This window comes from Nothoprocta perdicaria, unplaced genomic scaffold (genome assembly GCF_003342845.1).
Source record: "Nothoprocta perdicaria isolate Ctin4 unplaced genomic scaffold, notPer1 scaffold_107, whole genome shotgun sequence".
NCBI classification, from domain to species: domain Eukaryota; kingdom Metazoa; phylum Chordata; class Aves; order Tinamiformes; family Tinamidae; genus Nothoprocta; species Nothoprocta perdicaria.
Genome location: NW_020454172.1, coordinates 215,328 through 234,579, shown reverse-complemented (window position 1 = coordinate 234,579; position 19,252 = coordinate 215,328). Strand labels below are relative to the sequence as shown.

Genomic DNA, 19,252 nt, shown 5'->3' with positions numbered 1-19,252 from the left:
CCTCGGCTCCTCGGCTTCCCTCCGGCTCCCAGGCTCCGGAGGGGTTGCTAGRGATGGGGGCTGCAGGTGTGGAGCTGCCCCCCGGCGCCTGCAAAACCGCCCTCTGCTCTCCCTTACGAGGTGGATGCGACTGAAAGCAGAGCTGTTTGTGTTACTGGAATAACTGTGGAAGCCTTTCTGGCCGGGATAATGAACTCCAGATGCTCTAATGGTAGGAACTTGGCGCCGCGCGCACAAGGAAGCAACGTCTCTCTTGCTCCTCATCTCAGGCAAGCACACGCTTGGCTGTCCCTGCCTCTCCCAGTGGCTCTTCCCAGTTGCATGYTAATTAAGTGGGAGTTGGAAACCTTTAGCAGGCTGTGCTCTGTGTGGAGAAGCTCAGCTGATCTCCAGGGGGGTCCTGGATAGGCTCTTGTCCTTGGGGAGCAGTTGGAGAGGTATCACAAGCAGCAGAGCTGCCCGTGGTGGGTTCCTGTGGGGCTTCATGGGCCCCCTGGCTCCCTCTTCATGAGGAAAAGTTATTGATGCAATGGAAAGTGAGAAGCTCTAAGGTGCCCCTGCTCTTGAAGCATCTCCCTGGTTTCTCTCTCCATYGCTTGGTGCTGCTGCCCTTTTCCACCAGCCCCTGCTAGCTCGTGTGTACGAACAGCACCCTGGGCACTGTAATGGTGTGTGTGCATGTCCCTGTGTGTGGGTGCACACGCTTTGCTCRGGGCCAGACCCTGCTGTAGCCCAGCTAACCAGAAAAACCACCCGTATTCTGTTGCTGAAACCAGCCCAACGTCCAACCACAACATGGTCATCGGCTGCTGCTGCTTCTCCTGGGCACAGGGGCCTGCTTCTCCTGCAGCCCAGCTGCCCCTCAGTGCTCTGCTTTCCCAACATCTTAAACCCTGCTCGCTATGGAGTAGCAATAACACCTGTAAAATCTGTTGGCTTAAGTTGGTTAGAAGWTTGGGCGCCTGGTCTGAGTGGCCTGCGAGAGCCTGCTGTGAATAAACGGTGGAAATTGTGCCTTGAAATGGCAGCGTGCCCTCCGAATGTGCCACAAAATGCCATGATAGCGGCAGCCCGAGGCTGCTGCCAGAGTTATCTTTCCACTGACTTTGCTAAGCTGATTTATTTGTGGATGCTGGACAAGACTAATTTAGACTGGAATGTAGGTAGAGAAGAGATGAGTGACTAAAGCCTTCATTGTAATAAAATTAAGTATTTGCAGAAGGGAAGCCTATACGGGATTATTTATTATTCTCTCTAGTACATTAAAAGGGAGCGTATAGAAGAGCTGCCTTCTCCCTTTAGCCAAGTGAAGCATTTGCTTTATGGAGCTGATGATTAATCATGGGAATTTGAGGATTTTTTTTATTAACGTGCAGTTGTCTCTGAGGACACGTGCGGTTCTCAAGAGTCTTGGGGTCCACTTACTGCCCTTCCTGAAGGGCCCTTGAGACCCACTTGTGCATTAATGGCCTCGAGTTTGTTCTGCTTTCTAGTCCGAGGGCAATTTTCAGCCCCTCTTTTAAATACACCCTTGATTGAAAGGGACTTTTTTTTTTTTTTAAATATATGCCATGCATCTGCCTAACTGCATGAATAAAGGAAGCCAACACCCCCAGGGCACTTGGGCTCCTTCAGGCCCTTCACGGGAGGAAGCAAGCTATGGTTGTAGGAGGGCTCGAGTGGGAGGAAGGTGGTTTAGGGGGAGGTAGAGGAACCTTCTCTTACTGAGAATTGAGGTCATTAAGAGCTGCACTCTTAATCTTGGCTTTCTTTTTGAATGGAAGCGTTGGTACCATAAGCAGGGAGGTGATGTGGGCTCCCTCCCAAGGCAAGAGAGATGCCAGGACACAGAATAGCAGCTCTGCTGGCTCTGGCCAAGGAGGAGCAATGGGTGTTTTGCGAACTTTTACAAAACCAGCCTAGAAGGGGCAGATGGAGGAAATGTTGTGGGTTTATTTATTTTATTTCATTTTTTTTGCCCCATTTTGGAGCCAGTGGTTTGCTCACCTTTGAGCAGTGCTCTGAGCCRCCTATAAGAGAGGAGGATCCCAGGCAGAGGCAGCTGTGATCCTAAGGAGATCCAGACCTGCCTCCGGAGAGTCTCATCTCTGACGGGTGCAAACCAGGTGCAGCAGCACTCAAGTCTAAGCAGCACTTATTTATAACAGCATAAAACAGACATAACTCGAAGCAGACCCCAACCCACTGTTCTTGCTTTCCACCTAGATGTCTTAAATCACTGCAGTGGAAAGTCTGCAAAGATGTGTCCAGATGTTGGTTAGTGGCTCCGTTCCCTTCCAGAGACTACTAGGAGCAGCTTCACCCGTTATGTGGATGTGGCCAAACTCTGCATGTCTTGTGGAGCTCCAGCTCCCGCGGTTCGGAGCCTCCCGCCTGGCTGCGTGTCCCAGCATCACCTGTTGCTGCTGGCTCAGCACTGGGCAAGTTGTATAACGGGATTAATAGAGGCTCGCGGGCGAGCGGTGCAGCTCCCTCCTTCCAGCAGCCCCGAAGACACATTCCTTGCAGCACAAGGGCTTTTCCTCAACAACTTGGAGCTTTCTCCTGCACGGCCCCTGTGCTCAGCTTGCCCAGTGGCTGGCCAAGGCCTTGAAGCTTTGTGTGGCTACCTGGGATTAAGACAAAGAGGGTTTCATCTCCTCTTGCACTGAGGCACGTTGCACYATGTACCTGGGTGTTTTTAGGGCTGTGAATGTGTTTTTGGATCCATAGATGGAAGCCCTGAGGCTTCCTAGGAGCCTGCTGGGGTCGGTGCTGCTGTCTGCACTAAACTGCATCCTCCACACTGCAGTGAGCTCGCTTCAAAATGTGGACGCTCTGTCAGCTGGTGTTTTCGTAGGGTTTTCTTCAGAGCTCGGAGTGAAATTTGTGGGAGRTGTGCATCGGAGCAGTAAGGCAGGTCTCTCTCTACAATTTATTGATGGGGAAATTAAAGGTCTCTGGAGAGATCACATTTCTCTTGTGTTTGTCAGCGTGAGCACTTAACTCCGGTAGATCAATGGCAAAATCATCCTGTAGGTAGGAGAGAGGGAGCAGGAATGAGGATGGATTGGATGGATAAGGGGCCTGGAAGGGAGGCCACCCAATCTCTGCCCCGGACCAGCCAGTGGAGCGCGTGGTTTTCCTTGCCAGGCTCTCGGGATTGCTGGATCCCCCGGCAGGTTTGGCACCCTGTCACTTGTGCCTCGTCGTGGCCTGGAGCGGCTGTTCCGGTGGCTGTTCCGGTTCAAAGCACCAAACCGGGTATCCCGAGCTAGCAGCCCCTGTGAAAATGTGTGTCCAGGTTGTGATCCTGCAGATGTCTGCGACTCAACGGACCGTGTTGAGCCCACGAGACCTTGCTAGGCTGGCTAGCTGCGTTTCTGCACACTCTAGCTCTTTCCCAACTCTTCCTTCTCCTCTTGCAGGATCATTCCCCAGCTGGAGAACTCGCTTTCACAGGGCTCGCCGGGCAGCCCGCCGCTCTGCGAGATTTCGGAGGCGACGAGGACGTACTTGCAAGGCATGAGCCGCTATGACTTGGATGAGCTTGATGCCTACTGGTTGGAACTCGTCAACATGGAGCTCAAGGAGATGGGTAAGTCCTGATGGGATATCTCTGCTCACTTGGGATCTGTGTCAGTTGGGCATTAATAATGATGCGGAACCAAAGTTGGAAGGCCTTGAAGGAGGAGGTTTGATTCCCCAAAAGAGCTTATATGGATTGACCTGAGCACATCTTGGTGCCTCTTGCTCTCTTTGGGRCTTGGGGGCCAGTGTGAGAGGAACAGGGCAAGCCAGATGACTGCAGCAACTGTGCAGTTCCCCCATGGAGCAGGAATCTGGTTTGCAGAAGACCTGATGGACTGCAGAGCACTTGTCTCCGGTCCTGCTCCCTGCAGCATCTGTGTTGCAGGAGACGACATGTGCTCAGGGTGGGCACATCCACGCCGGCTCCTCTTCCTTTGGCCAGATCTGAGAGCAGATGGACTCGGAGCAAGGASGATTTCCTAATGAAAACAAACAAGCTCAGGAATGCTGATCCTGGGCTGTCTCCTTTCTCAGTTGTCTTTAAATAGCCCTGTGTGGTGTCGGCTGCCTCACTGCTCTGCTCTATCGGCACGTGCTTTTGAAACCCATTAGTGCGTTTGTGTTCAGTGCAAGTAACCGGGCTGGAAACGCGGCTCTTGGTGCTGCTGCTCGGCACGGTCCGCCGAGCAGGGCGGCTGGCACGGAGGTGCAGGTCGTGCCAGGCTCCGCAGGGAGTTTCCAGGCCTTGTGGGCTGGGGGTGGTTGTGGTGTCATTACCGCTGCTCAGGTGAGAATAGCAAAGCAATCAAACGCTCACCTTTGAGATGCACCGAGGCTCTGCGCGGGAGGGCAGAGCCTGTTAGAGCCCTGTCCTCTGGGCACGGTCGGTCCCGCCGGCGCGGTGCTGAGCAGGGACGTGATTCCTGCRGCTCGGCTGGGTTAAATTTGGCTCACTTCAGGATTCTTCAAAGTGTTGGGTCAGGGATGCGGTGCGGGGATGGTGCTCACATGTGGGGCTTCCCTGTGGATGGCTTGTGCGGAGGCTGGGAGGTGAGTGCCAGCTGTGGCGTATCCCGCTGGGGAGCTGTGACAAGGGAGGCTCTTTGCAGGTCTCTGTGCAGCTGGAGGGGACCAGGAGCCCTCCCAAACAAGCAGCTCCCAAACGAGCTGCGTTTAACTTCTGCAGTCSTCATTAAGGTGGCTGAATTGGAGCAGCGTGGCCTCTGGAGCCGAGGCAGGAGGAACCTCCCGCCAAACCTGCAGCTGGGGACAGGAGTTCAGGCTCCTCCGGGTCCTGATGGGATCAATGTCCAGCGTGTCACCCGCAAAATATTTAATGACAAAGGAAGAGCAGCATCTCCGCCCAGCACTGGGAGGGGGGCTGGAAAACACCCATGAGATCATCCTGCTGCCACCGGCTTTCCCAGCCGCAGCGCCACYGTTTCCAGTCCTTTTTAGGGCACCCCGGGGAGGGAAGTTTATCACGGAGATTGGCTCGACCTTCCGGAGAGCTGCTGAGCTTGCACAGCCTGGCTGCAAAACGAAGGTTTCTGGCGTAAAACAGCTTTAAAATGATTTTAACCCCACCTCGCAGCCACCCCGCTCGGTGTTTCAGTAGCTGTTACTATTCCGAATCAAAATGTGCTGTTTAAAGGGCTGTGGTGCGGCAGGGGTGACCTCAGTGGTTAAACATGCCTGGATGGCTGGTTTGCTGCTCGGGCACTTTGTGATGGTTATAAAAAAGCAAAACTTTAATCTCATCACCCCAAAGCCGGCAAGGAGACCTGGAAAAGTTTCCAGGTAGCCGTTCTATAAACCAAGGGCGGAGGTGCCCCCACCAGGAGCCTGGGAAAGGAACAAAGTGAGGAAGTTTTCTTGCAGAAGCATGTGCTGCAGGAAAGCGCCTCACCTCTACCTTCACGTATAGGCGGGCAGGGTGGGGGAGCCGCGTTTCGCCTCTGCATTTTGCAGGTTTTATGTCAGGTTGTTGTTTCACCGTTTGCATAAAACCCCTGTGGTGATTGAACTGTTYGGGGTTTGCCAGCGGAGGGAGGAAGAGGTTTCATAGCAGCGCTCCGGGCCGGCTCCRTCGGCGTCGCTGCGGAGCGACGGCGGATTGTAAAGCGGCCTCTGAAACGTTTTGTCATCATCTTAAATCTGAGCAATAATTGATGTCGGTGGGTGGCAGAAAGGGTGATAATTGGTTCCTGTAAATCTTTTAAGTGCATTAGCAGGCAGTGTTTGCCACAAAAACCCTTTGAAGCCTCGCTGCGTGCGCCCGGCTCGTGTGCAGGGCGCACGTGCTGGTGGCCTTGCCGGGCGGCCGGGTTCCGTCCGGGGTCCCGTTAGCGCCCGAGGGGAGCGCAGCCGTGGTGCTCACACGAGGAGCAGGTTTTCTGCAACCCTGCGGGTCTCTCATCTGCATCTGGGGAGCTGCTGGTGTCCACATGACCTGCGGTGAGGGGTTGGCTTTGATCCGTCATTGCTGCAAAGAGAGTGGGAAGACGTGAGCTGGGACACTGCSGACCAAGGAGGAGGAAGAGCCGGGAGGAAGCAAAGGATCCCGGGYGTTCCCAAGGATGGGATCAAGCTGCTCTTGGATCTCAAGAGCTGGTGGCTTCCAGCACTGTTGGCCCCATGGGGACCTCGCTGCCTTGCACTCTGCCCTACCCTCTGTGATAGCAGACTCGTCTCCATCATTTCCCAAGTGCTTCTTATTTTTGAGTGGTAATTTTGTTTGTTTGCGTTTGTTTTTTACAAGAAAAGAGATTCTGCGGTTTATAGTTTGTGCACAGGCTGATGTCGCAGCCTGCAGCCCCTGTGGTTGTTTGCTCACGAGCTGTTTTATCTCCAGATACACTCCACAGGGTAAAAGGATTTATTGTTTCAGTAAATTGATTTTAGTGGCGCGCAGTTTAGTCAGAAATAGGTCTCTGCTTTGGGGAAGGTGGCTCTCCAGCAACGTGTTTTTATTTTTTTCCTCCCAGTGCAGTGAGTAGGCTCAAACCGGAGTAAAGAATAGCTGAGAATTCATTTAGCAGAGGAATATTGCACCTTCACACCACATAAATTGCGGTACTGAGAAACAGGTTATAACAGTGAACRGCATCACACAAAGGAATGTGTCCGACCGTGGTTACAAAGTGGTGGGTGAAGCTGGGAGGACCTGCAGGTCCATGGAGGTGCCAAACCATGTCCAAAAGTTTTGGTTGCTGATGGGGCTCTGATGGGTATGCAGAGAAACTTCATTTTTGCAACCCATTTTACACAAGATCTTGAAATACCTTAACCCAGAGCAACCCTCTTTTTTGCCATTTCTGTTTGCAATCCGTATGTCTGGAGGGGGAGAGTGGTTCCCAGGCACGTGTGTGTGCACCAGGACTTAGTCCCTGGACTGATTCCCCYGGATTTATTTTGTGTAGCCAAGATCAGTATCTGAATCTTTGCACATTGCTCCACGGGGAAAATAGCAGTGTTATTGTTGCAGTAGAGTGTTCGGGTTGAGCTTTGTTGCTGTTGCTTTCKCTCTTTGGACGGCCGCGATCGATACGGATAGCGCTTTCGCAGCCAAAAAGATGACAATTTTATGAATGGGGTTTAATAGCAGTAACTTTATATGATGCAGAAGGAGATAAATGGAGCACAAATGGAAGATGAGCTTCGCCCTGAGGCCCTGTGGGTTAGTTTTTCATAAGCGATTAATCCCTTCATCCCCATCAAGCGCAATTGTCGATCCAAAGAGCTCCGGGGTAGCTGAGCGGGGACGGCGAGCGGCGACCTCCTGTAATTACCTCTGTATGGAGCAYGAGCGGGGCGGGCAGGAGGCATCCACGGCGTGACAGCACAGCAAACACATTGCACGGGGTCGGAGCGGAATCCTGCTCTGCTTGGGGGCCGCTCGTGTCCCCGTGTCCTGCGGGACGGAGCCGCGCGCTCTGCGTCGCCGCGGGGCCCYGAGGGCTTTGGAGCGCTCCTGGCACCGGCGCTGACTTTCTCCCGCGGGTTTTGCTGGCGGGTTTTGCTGGCGGTATCGCTGGCAATTAAATGTTTAGAGGGCGCTCGGCAGCTGAGGTGCATGCGGGCGGATCACTTGCCGTGCCAAGAGGTTTCTTTCCACTTGCAGCACAACGGGACCCGCGTGGTGCCGGCCCTGGCRCGGGTCAGTCTTAGGTTTCCTGCAGAAATTTCCCCCATCCTCCCTTTCCTTTTCCCATCTCTGGCCTYGGGATGGGCAGAGGCTCAGGTTCACTGAGCATTGGGCTCACGGCAGCTCCCTGCTGCGGGAAGGAGATCCCAATGGTCATTCTACAGAGCAGGGACTAGAAATATGGGGAGAAATGGAGTAATTCCAGGTTCATCCTGCTGTAATGGCCTTTGCTGATTCAAAACACTGGCCCAGAACAATCTGCTCTTAGCAGGCTCGGGTAAAGCCTGTGTGAAGTCACGCTTGGAAGGCCACCAAGGCTGGTGTCTCCGGAGGGCACGTGTGGAGCTGGGCTGCAGGGAGCCGCGTTCCGGCTCTTTCCCCATCAATAGAGTTCCGTGCAGCCGGTAACAGTTGGGATTGGCCTCCTCTTCCCGCTGCTCCTGGGGGATGAACCACATGTAAAGTACCTCCAGTGCGTGTTTTCACTAAGGATCCCAGCGCAGACATAGCAAAGAGCAGTCTGGTGGACACGAGCTCGCTCTGGGCCTCACCTTCTGGCTCCTGTGAACCCAACATGGGTGTTAAAAAAAAAAAAAAAAAAAATATTGTTCTTGTTTTCAGCCTTTGGCTTCAGTTTTACAGTTCCGTTTAATTGGCCTGAAAAGGGTCAATTTTCACAGCCATCACAATTAGAGCGTTGACTTTGCTTTGCCAAAGCCCGCCTGAGCGCTCGCCGCAGAAAGCGCCTTTGCAGAACTTGTCTCCTCGAACGTTTAGGCTGTCAGAGCCAATTATCCGCGTTGCTTCAGCTCAATGGCTCTCGCTGCTCTCAGCCGGCAGCAATATTTTGCTGCTGTCTATGAAATGTTAACCGTATCCCGAGTTAGAAGCAGCCGTTTTCTGAAGCACCAATTTTCTCATCTCCCTAGATCTGCTTCTTAAAGAGAAGCTTAAAGCGCCTCCACGGTGCAGCAAAGACCATGGGCGAGTCTGCAGGTGGGTGGTGGGCCCCATGTGGGTACGATGCCAACATCATCCRCTCTCTCATTCCCTGCAGAGAAGCCGGAGCTGGACGAGATGACCCTGGAGAGAGTGCTGGAGGAGCTGGAGACCATGTGCTAYGAGAACATGAACATTGCCATCGAGACGGAGGAGGGCCTCGGCATCGAGTACGACGAGGACGTGGTGTGCGACGTGTGCCGCTCCCCGGAGGGCGARGACGGCAACGAGATGGTCTTCTGCGACAAGTGCAACGTCTGCGTGCACCAGGTGAGCGGCCGCGGGGAGACCTTGCTCTGCGTGTCCCCCTCCAYGCTCCTGCCGTGCCTGCTTTCCCCCATCCTTGTGCTGCCGTAGTGCACAGTCCCCCGTTCTTGTGCTGCCTTTGAGCTTCTGCAGTCGATTCCTAGCACTTCTTCTGTGCTCCTTAGATAGCAAGCGTTGTCTTTGTCAGACTGGAGGTGATTTCACGTGTGCTTTCCTTGCTTTCTTTCCAACAGAAGTTCCAACACTGCTTTTCCAGCGTTTCCCGCATTCTGGCTTTGCCCCTTCCTTTTTGCTCTCTCATCTCTGACTTTTCCTGTCTCCTCTTTTGTCAATGTCCATATTCTTCCAGCCTACCTGCTTCCCGAACGTGTTTCTCTGTATTTTGCTGCTGAGGGATCTGCAGTGTCCAGGAGAGACCAGGCTGGATGCAGAGCCTGCTCCCTGGTCCCCCTTGGTGGCAGGTTGGGAAGGATGTTGGTCTGCGATCTTGTGCTAGCGAGTGGGATGGATGGGCAAGTCTTTCCTGCACCTTCACCCATGGCAATAACCCTGTGGGCTTGTGCTGAGGGCTAAAGGACTTTCCATCTCCACTGCCTCCTGTGGCAGRGTTTTCCTCCTGGTTTCCTTGCTGCAGAGGTGTGGAGCTTCACTTTAATTTACTGCCTGAAGAAAAATCTTTTATTTTTATCATGGAATGTAGATGCTTCAGGGCTTTTCCTCGGGAGAGGAGGAATCACAGCGGTGTCTGCAGGCTCCTGGGCCAGCCCGTGCACTTGCAGGTCATAGAGGAGATGTTTGCTAGGAAAGGCCAGTGTGTGAGTGGGGACACGGCCTCTGTCACGTTGGCCACAGCAGCTGCTGGGCCACACTGGAGCCCTCCGCTTCCCTCTGCCTCTGGGTTTTCCTCTCTTCCTCCCCCACGAGATCCATCTGCTGATCTTCCGGGCAGCTTTTCCCTCRGCGCTTCCCGGAGGTGGGAGCACTGCGGATAAGTATAGCTGAGGCAGGTGGGTGTTTTGCACCGTTTCCATCAGTGAATCAGAGTCCGCCGGATGCGGGGACGGTTCCGCTCCGATGCCGGGCGGGTGGCTGGATTTAGAGACCGCTAACAGAAACGGGAGCTTCTGCATCGCGTGCAGGGAGCAGGGAATGGCGCCCTAAGCCCTTACACTGACAGCGATCCAATCTAACCCTGCTTTATGCAGTGAGGAGATGCAGGATGTGTCACGAGTTGTGCTGCGGCTCAGCCCGGCCACTCGCTCTACTGAGCAGATGCCGCGCACGGGAGGCGGGAGATGCCCAGACACACRTTCCTGGATTATAGCGCCGGAAGGGATCACTGTAATCGTCTCATCTGCATAACGCCAGCCAGGAGACTTGCTATTAATTAATTCCCACAAAGCCTATCGTTTTYGGAAGCGCCTGCAATCGTCGTTTTAAATCTTCAGCTTCCTTCTCCCCACTGCTAAATCGTTCGGGTTTGTTACTCTCGCAGCAAAACTGCTGCATTTCCCTTCAGTGGGAAAATTGCCCGTTTCCAGCTTCCAGCCCCTCATCCCGCTGCTGAGCCCCAGAGCTCCATCCCTGCAATGAGGGGATGCTCCAGTGCTGGGAGCATCCCTGCTCCAGTGCTGGGAGCTTGTGTTTGGCTAGCAAGTGATCATGTTTTGGAGCCACTGATGGCCAGGGAGGAGGTTCTGTGGTATTTGATTCTAGGAGGTATTTGATTTCCAGGAGGTTTCCAGGAAAATGTCAGCTTCGCTGCTCTGGAATCTGTAGGGATAGGTAATGGCAAGCTGAGATTGCTGAACATATCCATTGGAGCTACCATAGTTATTCCTTGCTTCCTTGTGAGTTTTGAGGTTGATCTATGTGTTTACTCTCTTTATTTCACTTGGTACCAAATTGGATATTTGACAAAAATCTGCTACAGAAATGGCTTTATCAGCCAAAGTTGGATTCTCTCTGAAGCACAAACTAAGTTTGGCAAGACCTGCTCCCCCAAACCCATATAGACAGGCAGCAACGATATTACCTCCTTTAATTCTTCTAATTCTTTATTAGCATAACTCTCTGATCATAAACGGGCTTCTTCCCCTGAGAAACTAGAGGCAGCTTTCATGAGGCAAACTAAACTCCAGGATATTGGGACCTGCCATTTAAAATCCCTCCGGTCTTGATGCTCCAAAGTTAGTGCTGAAGTGGAAAATACTTTATTGTCATCATTGTGTGATAGGGCTTATCACCTGGATTTTCTCCAAGCAGGAAGGAGAATGATTTCTTAAGCGTGTCTGCTTTGCTGCCCTCGGCGGCAGCGCTTGTCTGCATGGTGCCTTGCTGAAGCCTTTTCTCAGCTTCCCCTGACCATACATCTGTCCTTGTGTCTTGGATTTCTTGGCCAATTTTACGAGTTTCTGGCTGCTTCTGATCTATATTCACTCACTTCTGCCTTTATAGAGTTGTTTTCACTTCCCCTTCAACCTGGGTTGGCTCTCTAAGCAATGTGGCTGTCTTTCTCCATTGCGGCATTGTGGCTTTTCAGCCCCAATTTACGTGGGTGGTTTTCTCCACACTGCGTTGCGTCCTCTCCAGGCCCCGTGAGACCCAAGGCACGTGTCTGTTCCTGCTTGTTTTCATATACGTTGCGTTTCCACGCAAAAATTGGGAAGGTAGCAAGGAAGGAAGAGCTTAGATGGGCAACGCTTGTGGTCCCTGCGATGCCCAGATGCAATAAACCACCATGTTTAGAATGTGTTTGGGAAAGACTAGATGGAAGATGGGGCTTTTCCAGGGATTTGTGGCCTGGGATTAACAGGGAACCACTCGTGTCCATGCAGGCCTGCTACGGCATCCTGAAGGTGCCCATCGGGAGCTGGCTGTGCCGGACCTGCGCCCTGGGCGTCCAGCCCAAGTGTCTGCTGTGCCCCAAGAGAGGGGGAGCCCTCAAGCCCACCCGCAGCGGGACAAAGTGGGTCCACGTTAGCTGTGCCTTATGGATACCTGAAGTAAGATGTTCTATGGGGTTCTTTGGTCGTGGGGAGGGCACGGCGCGTGGGGCCATGTCCAAACCCCGAACAAGGAGTTGGGTGGATGGAGGAGGAAGGCGGCAATGCTTGTTCTGCTGGCCCGTGTCTTTGGGTCTGTAGCTCCTGCCCAGAGGGACATTCAGGGCACCTGCTTGGGCTGGATAATGCTAATTTTATGCACCTAGCTGAGATATTCAGCAGTGTCCAAACAACGTATTGTCCTCTAGCATGTATCTTTTCCTCTCATTTCATCCATATTTGTTTCTGGGTCTGAGGGTTTCTTTTTTCCAAATTACAAGTAACCCTGAAAAAAAAACCCACAATCCAAAACCTCCCTCCCTCTCTCCTACATAAATCTCTGTAGGGGATTTATGCTGGTAGTTGGTCTTGATGTTCTGTCCTCTCCTTTGTGAGCAGGTTAGCATTGGATGTCCTGAAAAAATGGAACCCATAACAAAGATCTCCCATATCCCAGCGAGCAGATGGGCTCTGTCCTGCAGCCTCTGCAAGGAGTGCACTGGGACGTGTATCCAGGTATGTAACTCAGTGCTGAAGGTGCTTGGACCTTCTTGGTTGTGCCTGTAGCGGCCACTGGAGAGTCTCAAGCTGTTATTGGGCTCAGATCTGGCCAAGGTTTCTTCTTATTCTAAGGCCATGATAGAGTAAAGCTGACGGCAGGGAGCACGTACGCCAATCAGGCATCATTGAATGTTGTTATCTGTAATTATTTAATGTATTGAGTGCTGAGAATCTAGATTAAGTTTCTTGGCACAGCACAGCGGTGTTGCTGTAGTGACACAGTAATTACTGGGACTGAAAACGACCTTGGTTTGAAGTCGGGAACATCAGGCTGTGAGGCTGGAATAGCTGCTGGAAATGTAAGATACCCACGAGACTGAAAGCCCGGGTGTTTCAGAGACCAGCAGGGTTCCACGTGGAGCCCTTCTGTTTGGGGAGGACTAAGAAGCGCCAGGACTCGCAGCCCTCCCTGGTCTCRAAGCAGGGGATCTGCTGAGTGCTCTCCTCTTTCACCCCACTGGAGCAGACCTCTGTGGATGTCCGATTTGCTGCCCTCCCCATGGCTAAAGAAGGGGCTAATCTTGCATTTTGGACCAGAATCGGGACCCAATGGACCTCACTGTTCCCAGAGCAAGGCAGACCTTCCGGGGATCTCCCTGGGCAGGGAGGAGAAGCCTCCATCTGCATCGCGGTGCCTTTGGTGGGAGAGCGTGTGGGGAGCTTTGCCGTGTCATCTGCATCCGATTGCTCCGTCTGCTTCGCCCCGCTCCGGCTGCGCAGGGCTGCTGCCTGCTGCTTCCCTTGGCAGAGCAGACGTGGAAGCTGCAGCCGTTCTGCAMATGCAGGGGGACGTGGAAGAGCCATTAAGCTGTGAAAAACGGGGAGACAGTTTTGGGTGTGCTCCAAGGCTGACCATTCGCCTCCTGTGTGGAAATGGGAGCCGTGTCTCGGAGGTCGATGTGTGCAGCCGTGTTGGGGTGACAAGGAGCTGCCCGGCCAAACAGGACGATGGAGATGGGAGATCTGCAGCCTCCGCTACGTTGATGCAACTGCCTTGGTTGTAATACTCGAAAGGGAGCTATTTAAAAGCAATCCCTTGAGCCTGCAATGAAATCTCACAATATTTCTTTAAACCTCCGGCGTTGACTCACCCCTTTCTGCCGCTTCGGGATGGATCTGCTTATTCACGCTGCCAGATGGAGCTACCTTGTCATAGCAGCAACCGCTTTCAAAGAACGGAGGGGCAGGGAGGCGAGTCAAAGACTTGGCAGCATCAAAAAGATTTCAGCTTTCCAGAGACTTCATCCTCTTAGCGCCGCATCGGGTGTTAGCTGAGAGCCTTCCCGGCGGCTGCGTTTGCATGAAGGGGCACCTGGAGCAGGATGGGTGGCTTTGTCACCGTGGCTGCTGACAGCTCGTGGTTTATGTGTCAGTGGGAGAGTGTCACCGAGGGGGATTGGCCATGCCACGGGGWGGGAAGAGGGAGGACATCAATAAATGTGCTCTGTCCTCATCTGTGCTGCTGGGCTCTGTTCTGAGAGCTGGCGTTTGTGGAGCCCGTTTCTGGTCTGTGCCTGCTTATACAGGTGTAATCTCTCTCCCATAGCCAGCGCTTTAGGCTCATGATGCTGCTCTGAAAGGAGAAGGTTGTTTCGTGTTAAAGCGCTTGGCTTTTGATCTCGGCAGCGGGAATTAGATGCTCAGGGCCTGGCAGGTGGCTGGCTGGTAGGTCACAGCTTCCAGGGGTGGTTTTTCCCKGCGGCCAGTTGGATCTGGGCTTTGCTGGAAGGTGAACGGGAGGAGCRAGGGCTGCAGTTTTGGGCAGGGGGGATTGCTGATACATAGAACTGCAGCTGGAGAGAACATCTGCCTCTGCAAAGGTTGCAGCTCCGAAGGGGAGGAGGTGTTTTGCATAGGCACCGAGGCTCTGTGCATCTAGGTGGTTTCCCCTAGCCAAATTTGGCCACCAGAATGGAAACAAGGAGAGGGCAACTCAAAGAAAGGCTCCCCAGTGCTTCCCATGTTGCTGCATGTGCCCAGCTGCTTCCCTTGCCTTTCTGCAAGGAGATGTGGGCCGGGTGCACGTGGTGGCACGCTGGCTGGGGAGGGGCACAGCCCTGCAGATGCCCTTCTGCCGGGAAGGGGTGTCCTGACTTCATGGTGGCTCTTGTGCTCAGACACAAGGAGATATCGGGGTACCTCAGAGATTTCTCAGTGGAGCTGCCAAAGCAGCGAGGAGAGCGACAGGAAGRTCTGATGCTCCAGAAGTGCCAAGGGTGCCCTGTGCTTCACAGTGTCCCCAGGGACCGAGCTTGCGTGTCATTCATGAACCCAGATTGCTGTGGCATGTCAGAAGAGCCAGGAAGAACCCYGTGCCAGGGCTCTGCTGCTGCCACCCTCTGCTGAGCTGCTTTTGTGGGGAAAATGCTCTGGGAGGAGAATTCCTGGGTGAGCATCAGCTCTTGCTGCTCTGCTGCTTCCCGTGAGCTGCAGAGGAGGCCGTCGGCTCTGGAGACCAAACCTGAAACCCCCCGCGTGGCCTTTGCAAGGCCGCAGAAACGTCGTGCCCGCCGGCTTGGCCGGAGCTCAGCGCTGGTAACAGTCTGTCCTTCCAAGCCTCCCCTCGCAGCTCTGCTGGCTCCTTGGCGCTCCGCTTGGCTGATGTGTCAAATCCCAGGCTCCCACGAGGAGCAGGTTGGATGCAGCGGCCGGCTGTGCCCAGGGGGCTTGGGGCGACCGTCGTGTTTTTATTGCCCTCTGTCACCAGGCCCCTGGCTTCCCGCACCAAGCGGGTACCCGGTTTCGGAGACCTGGCAGCCGCTGCCTGCCCGTGTCCTATTTGCATTTTGGGCACGGTCCCCRCCGGCTGCCGCTCTCCATCTGTTGGAGGAGAAATCCAGGACGGGCATCATTCGGTTCCCCTCGTTCCCGCGGCTCAGCCTTCCTGCACGTGCGTGCGCTGGGGCCGCGCTCTGCTGCCGTGACGGACACCGAGCTCCTGGTGTCCACACCGAGCCCTTGTGTCGCTTCCTGGGGCTGCAGGGTGATCCAGCGGGATCTTCCCGGTGATTTAGTTTAAGGGACCTCAGTGGTTGTGCCAGAACAGAAGCGACTGCAGCAGAATTACCATTCATTTTGGCCACCTGTCAGGAAAGCTCCATGCAGGCAGCTTGCGGCTGGCCAAGGCCACCAGTCTGCAAGTGCCTTAACGCATGGAGAAGCGTCTCCATCATGTGCCACTGCRTCCCCATGCCCTGTTCCTTCTACCTTGGGTGCAAGTGCACACATTGCCATGGGCAGTGCCCAATAACCCAGCGCTGCTGGAGAAACCTGGGAGTGACAGCCAAGCTCTGCTCCCTTCCTTCCTCTTCTGATAACAAAAACGTGTGCTCGGGTGGTCTGTCTGTTGTGGCTGTCCTGTCGCAGGGGTGAAGGTTGCAGCATCACGAGGCTGGGGGAGCAGCAGCTGCCGACCACACCAAGCTGCTTTGCACCGGCTTCTTGCACTTCCTTGGCAGCTGGAATGGGCTGGAGTCTTCTGGGTTATGGTATAAATAATTGCATTGAAACTTGGGAATTGATGAGAGGAGACACGCATGGGAGGTGCTCTCTGCTGAGGCAAGTAGGTGAGAGACTTGGTAGCCTGTACAGCTCAAAGTGACTGCTAACTAGTTACTCACTATGACTCACTAGTCACTTCTATCCAAACTAGTCACTGTGCCATGCCTAGAAAGCTCAGTTTCAGGATGCTCTGTCCCGCGTGCACCTCAGTTTTATTCTTTTCCCTGGTGCTCATTGGAGACCATGCAGTGCGGAGGGGAGAAGCTCTTGGCCGTAGAGGCAGCGCGCGGGGAGCGTCACCAGCTCCCATGGCCCCAGCTCCGCGCTTGGACCTTGGCCCTTTATCCAGCGGGAGCCGTCCGGCTGTTCGTAGCTGAGGCGAAAGGCAAGAGGGGCTGGTGGAAGGAAGCAGAAGTGGATTGTGGATTTCTCCATGGGGAGAAATCCACCAGGCACATCCCGATCCGCGTAACCCTCGTTCTGCTCTCCGCAGTGCTCCATGCCCGCCTGCGTGACGGCGTTCCACGTCACCTGCGCCTTCGACCACAACCTCGACATGAGGACTATTCTGGCGGACAACGATGAGGTGAAGTTCAAGTCCTTCTGCCTCGAGCACAGCTCTGGTGCCACCAAACTCCCCGAGGAGGCACGGACAGAGCCCGACCACGGCCAGCTGGACCTGGAGAAGGTCACGCTGCGCAAGCAGAAGCTCCAGCAGCTGGAGGAGGACTTCTATGAACTCGTGAAGCCTTCGGAGGTGGCCGAGAACCTTGACTTAAGCGAGTCGCTMGTGGATTTTGTCTACCAGTACTGGAAGCTGAAGAGGAAAGCTAACTCCAACAAGCCTCTGCTGACACCAAAAACGGATGAAGTGGACAACTTGGCCCAGCAAGAGCAGGACGTTCTCTACCGGCGCTTGAAGCTCTTTACGCACCTTAGGCAGGACCTGGAAAGGGTGAGTACAGGTTTTGCTTCATCTCAGATCCCAAGCCAAACCCTCATCTGGCCATTTTCAGTGTTCCTGGGACCATTGCACCAACCTGTCAGGGTGGCTCTCACCTGGGCAGCACCAGAAGCTGCTCCAGGTAGTTAATATATAAGAACAGCCTGCAGGTTCAGGTTAACTTGGAGAATTGAAGACACCACTCTGCCTTTGCAYGTGAGCCTGGGAGGTCCATGCGTGGTCCTGGTCACTACATCACTGTAGGCAATGTGGTGTAGCTGCTGGAGCTCAGGACCGCAAGTCCTGCTCTTCCTTTCCTGCTCAGTCCCCAACACGTGTCCTGCTCACCCGGGGAGGATCTGTTTGTTTGCTGTCCCTCTGGGGAACAGCAAGTCCTGGCCCGATCAAAGTCCGGCRCTCCGGGTTTCCTTCCTGCTCCGGCTCATGGCACCGCTCCGGGGCGACACGAGCTGCCTTCCCCATAGCATCATCGGTGGCGCTGCCCTTTCTGTGGTTTTTGGTAGCAAGTCCAGCCAAAACTCTGTGTCTGGGATTGCTGGGGCCATAAAAACACCTCGGCCTAAGGGTTCGGGCACCAGAGTCACTGGGGTGGGTGACACAAACAAGGCTCTGCTGTTTCCTCTCCACTGYGTTTTGTTCAACTTGCAAGGTCACAAATTAAAGCTACAAAAAATGCCCTATTCCCTGCAAATCCTTATGGAGACCTCCTTTATTTTGACCTTCTTTTTCACCCTCTGCCTCTTTTCATTTACTTGTTTGTTTTGCTGTTGGTGCTGTTTGTTTCATCTCGTTCCAAGCCCTGTTCCATTTGGCTTTAGCCCAAGACCCGGCAGCCCCCGGGCCGGAGCGGGTGCCGCCGGCGCTCGGCTGTGCAGGTGGGTGCGGATCCCCACGGCCGCCTGTTCTCCCAGGAATGCAAACCCCAGGAATGCAAATCCCGGGAGAGGAAGGAGGCATCACCAAACGCTTTGATATGCAGGTGGCTGGAGGCCGTTGTTTTCCTTGTAAAGAAATTCTAACCTGRTGTTTCCTTCAGTCCTGAGCAAAAAGAGGAGAATGTAATAAGATATATAGTTTATCACTTGCTTGTTCTTTTTTTACAGCTAGGGGATTACAGGCAAAAAAGGAAAGAGAAAAAGCATCTCTTCTCCGCTCTATATGTAGGTCTAGTTCTATAGCATCCTTTCTCCTGAGCCTTCCAAGCCTCCTTTTGGGGCATTAGCTCCTTTGTTAGGTCTGTGAGCAGTTAGCAGGAGGTTAGAAAAGTCGCTGTGTTACCAGCATCACTATGCCTGGGTAAGACCATAAAACAGCTCGCTCCCGTTTCTCTGGGCTCTGCTCCTGTTTGGTGGATATTGGTSACTAGTACTTGCCAACAGCACGACTTAAAGGCTCTATCACAATAGATGTTAATAGTTAATCTTGATTAATCATAGCAGGTCACCGAGTACTTGGCCCTGCTGGACACCTTGTAGACTCTGCTTTTGGGGCGGAATTGGGGCCCTGGGAAGCAGCGGTGCCGCAGTGCTGATCTATGTGAATTCCAGCTAGTGGCCTTTGGTGGTAAAAGCTCAAGATTAACTCATTGTTTCTGTTCAGGAGAAGATAGGATAAGGGGCAGGAACGAACCCCAGACSCTGCATTGGAGGTACCCGTGCATCCTTACAGCTTTTGTGCGTGTTGCCCACATGCTCCAGAAGGCAGCCAGCCCTCCTGCCTCCTCCTGGATCTTTGTTTCCAGAGCCAGGATAGTCATTCAGGCTTTGAAGCATTCACTGCTGTTGTTTGTTTGGTTTTCCTCCTCATACATGTTAATGCAGTTGAGCCCTGGAGCCCTCTTGTGTAGTGTTGGCACATGCCAACAGCCCCAGGAGGAGGTTTTGGAGCACCCGGCCTGTGGGATTGCCCAGGTCCCCTCGGGGAARCTGCCTGGGGCCGGGGTTAAAGGGAAGCTCTTTTCTGTGCCTCTGCAGGTGAGGAACCTCTGCTACATGGTGACGAGGCGGGAGAAGATGAAGCACACCATCTGCAAGCTGCAGGAGCAGATCTTCCACCTCCAGATGAAGCTGATTGAGAAGGATCTTTACCCAGGTGGGTTCCTCTTCCCTAAGCTCGTGCTCGTGGGTGCCGTCCATGCTGTCTTCTGAAGCCTCATGTCCGAGCCGCCAGCATCCCTAATATCATGGAGAGCCATCCCCTCCCTCGCTGTGTCATTCAAGCATAGTTTGTGTGTTGACT

At 53.8% G+C, this 19,252-nt stretch overlaps 1 protein-coding gene across 1 annotated transcript in view; it reads left to right on the top strand.

Moving 5' to 3' along the window:
- JADE2 (jade family PHD finger 2) overlaps positions 1–19,252 on the top strand; it is a 32,823-nt gene that overhangs the window by 10,037 nt on the left and 3,534 nt on the right. The window contains exons 4-9 of the mRNA XM_026046016.1: positions 3,429–3,598; positions 8,736–8,947; positions 11,782–11,949; positions 12,388–12,504; positions 16,544–17,005; positions 18,988–19,105. Coding sequence (XP_025901801.1) covers positions 3,429–3,598; positions 8,736–8,947; positions 11,782–11,949; positions 12,388–12,504; positions 16,544–17,005; positions 18,988–19,105 — 1,247 coding nt within the window. The remainder of the gene's footprint in view (positions 1–3,428; positions 3,599–8,735; positions 8,948–11,781; positions 11,950–12,387; positions 12,505–16,543; positions 17,006–18,987; positions 19,106–19,252) is intronic.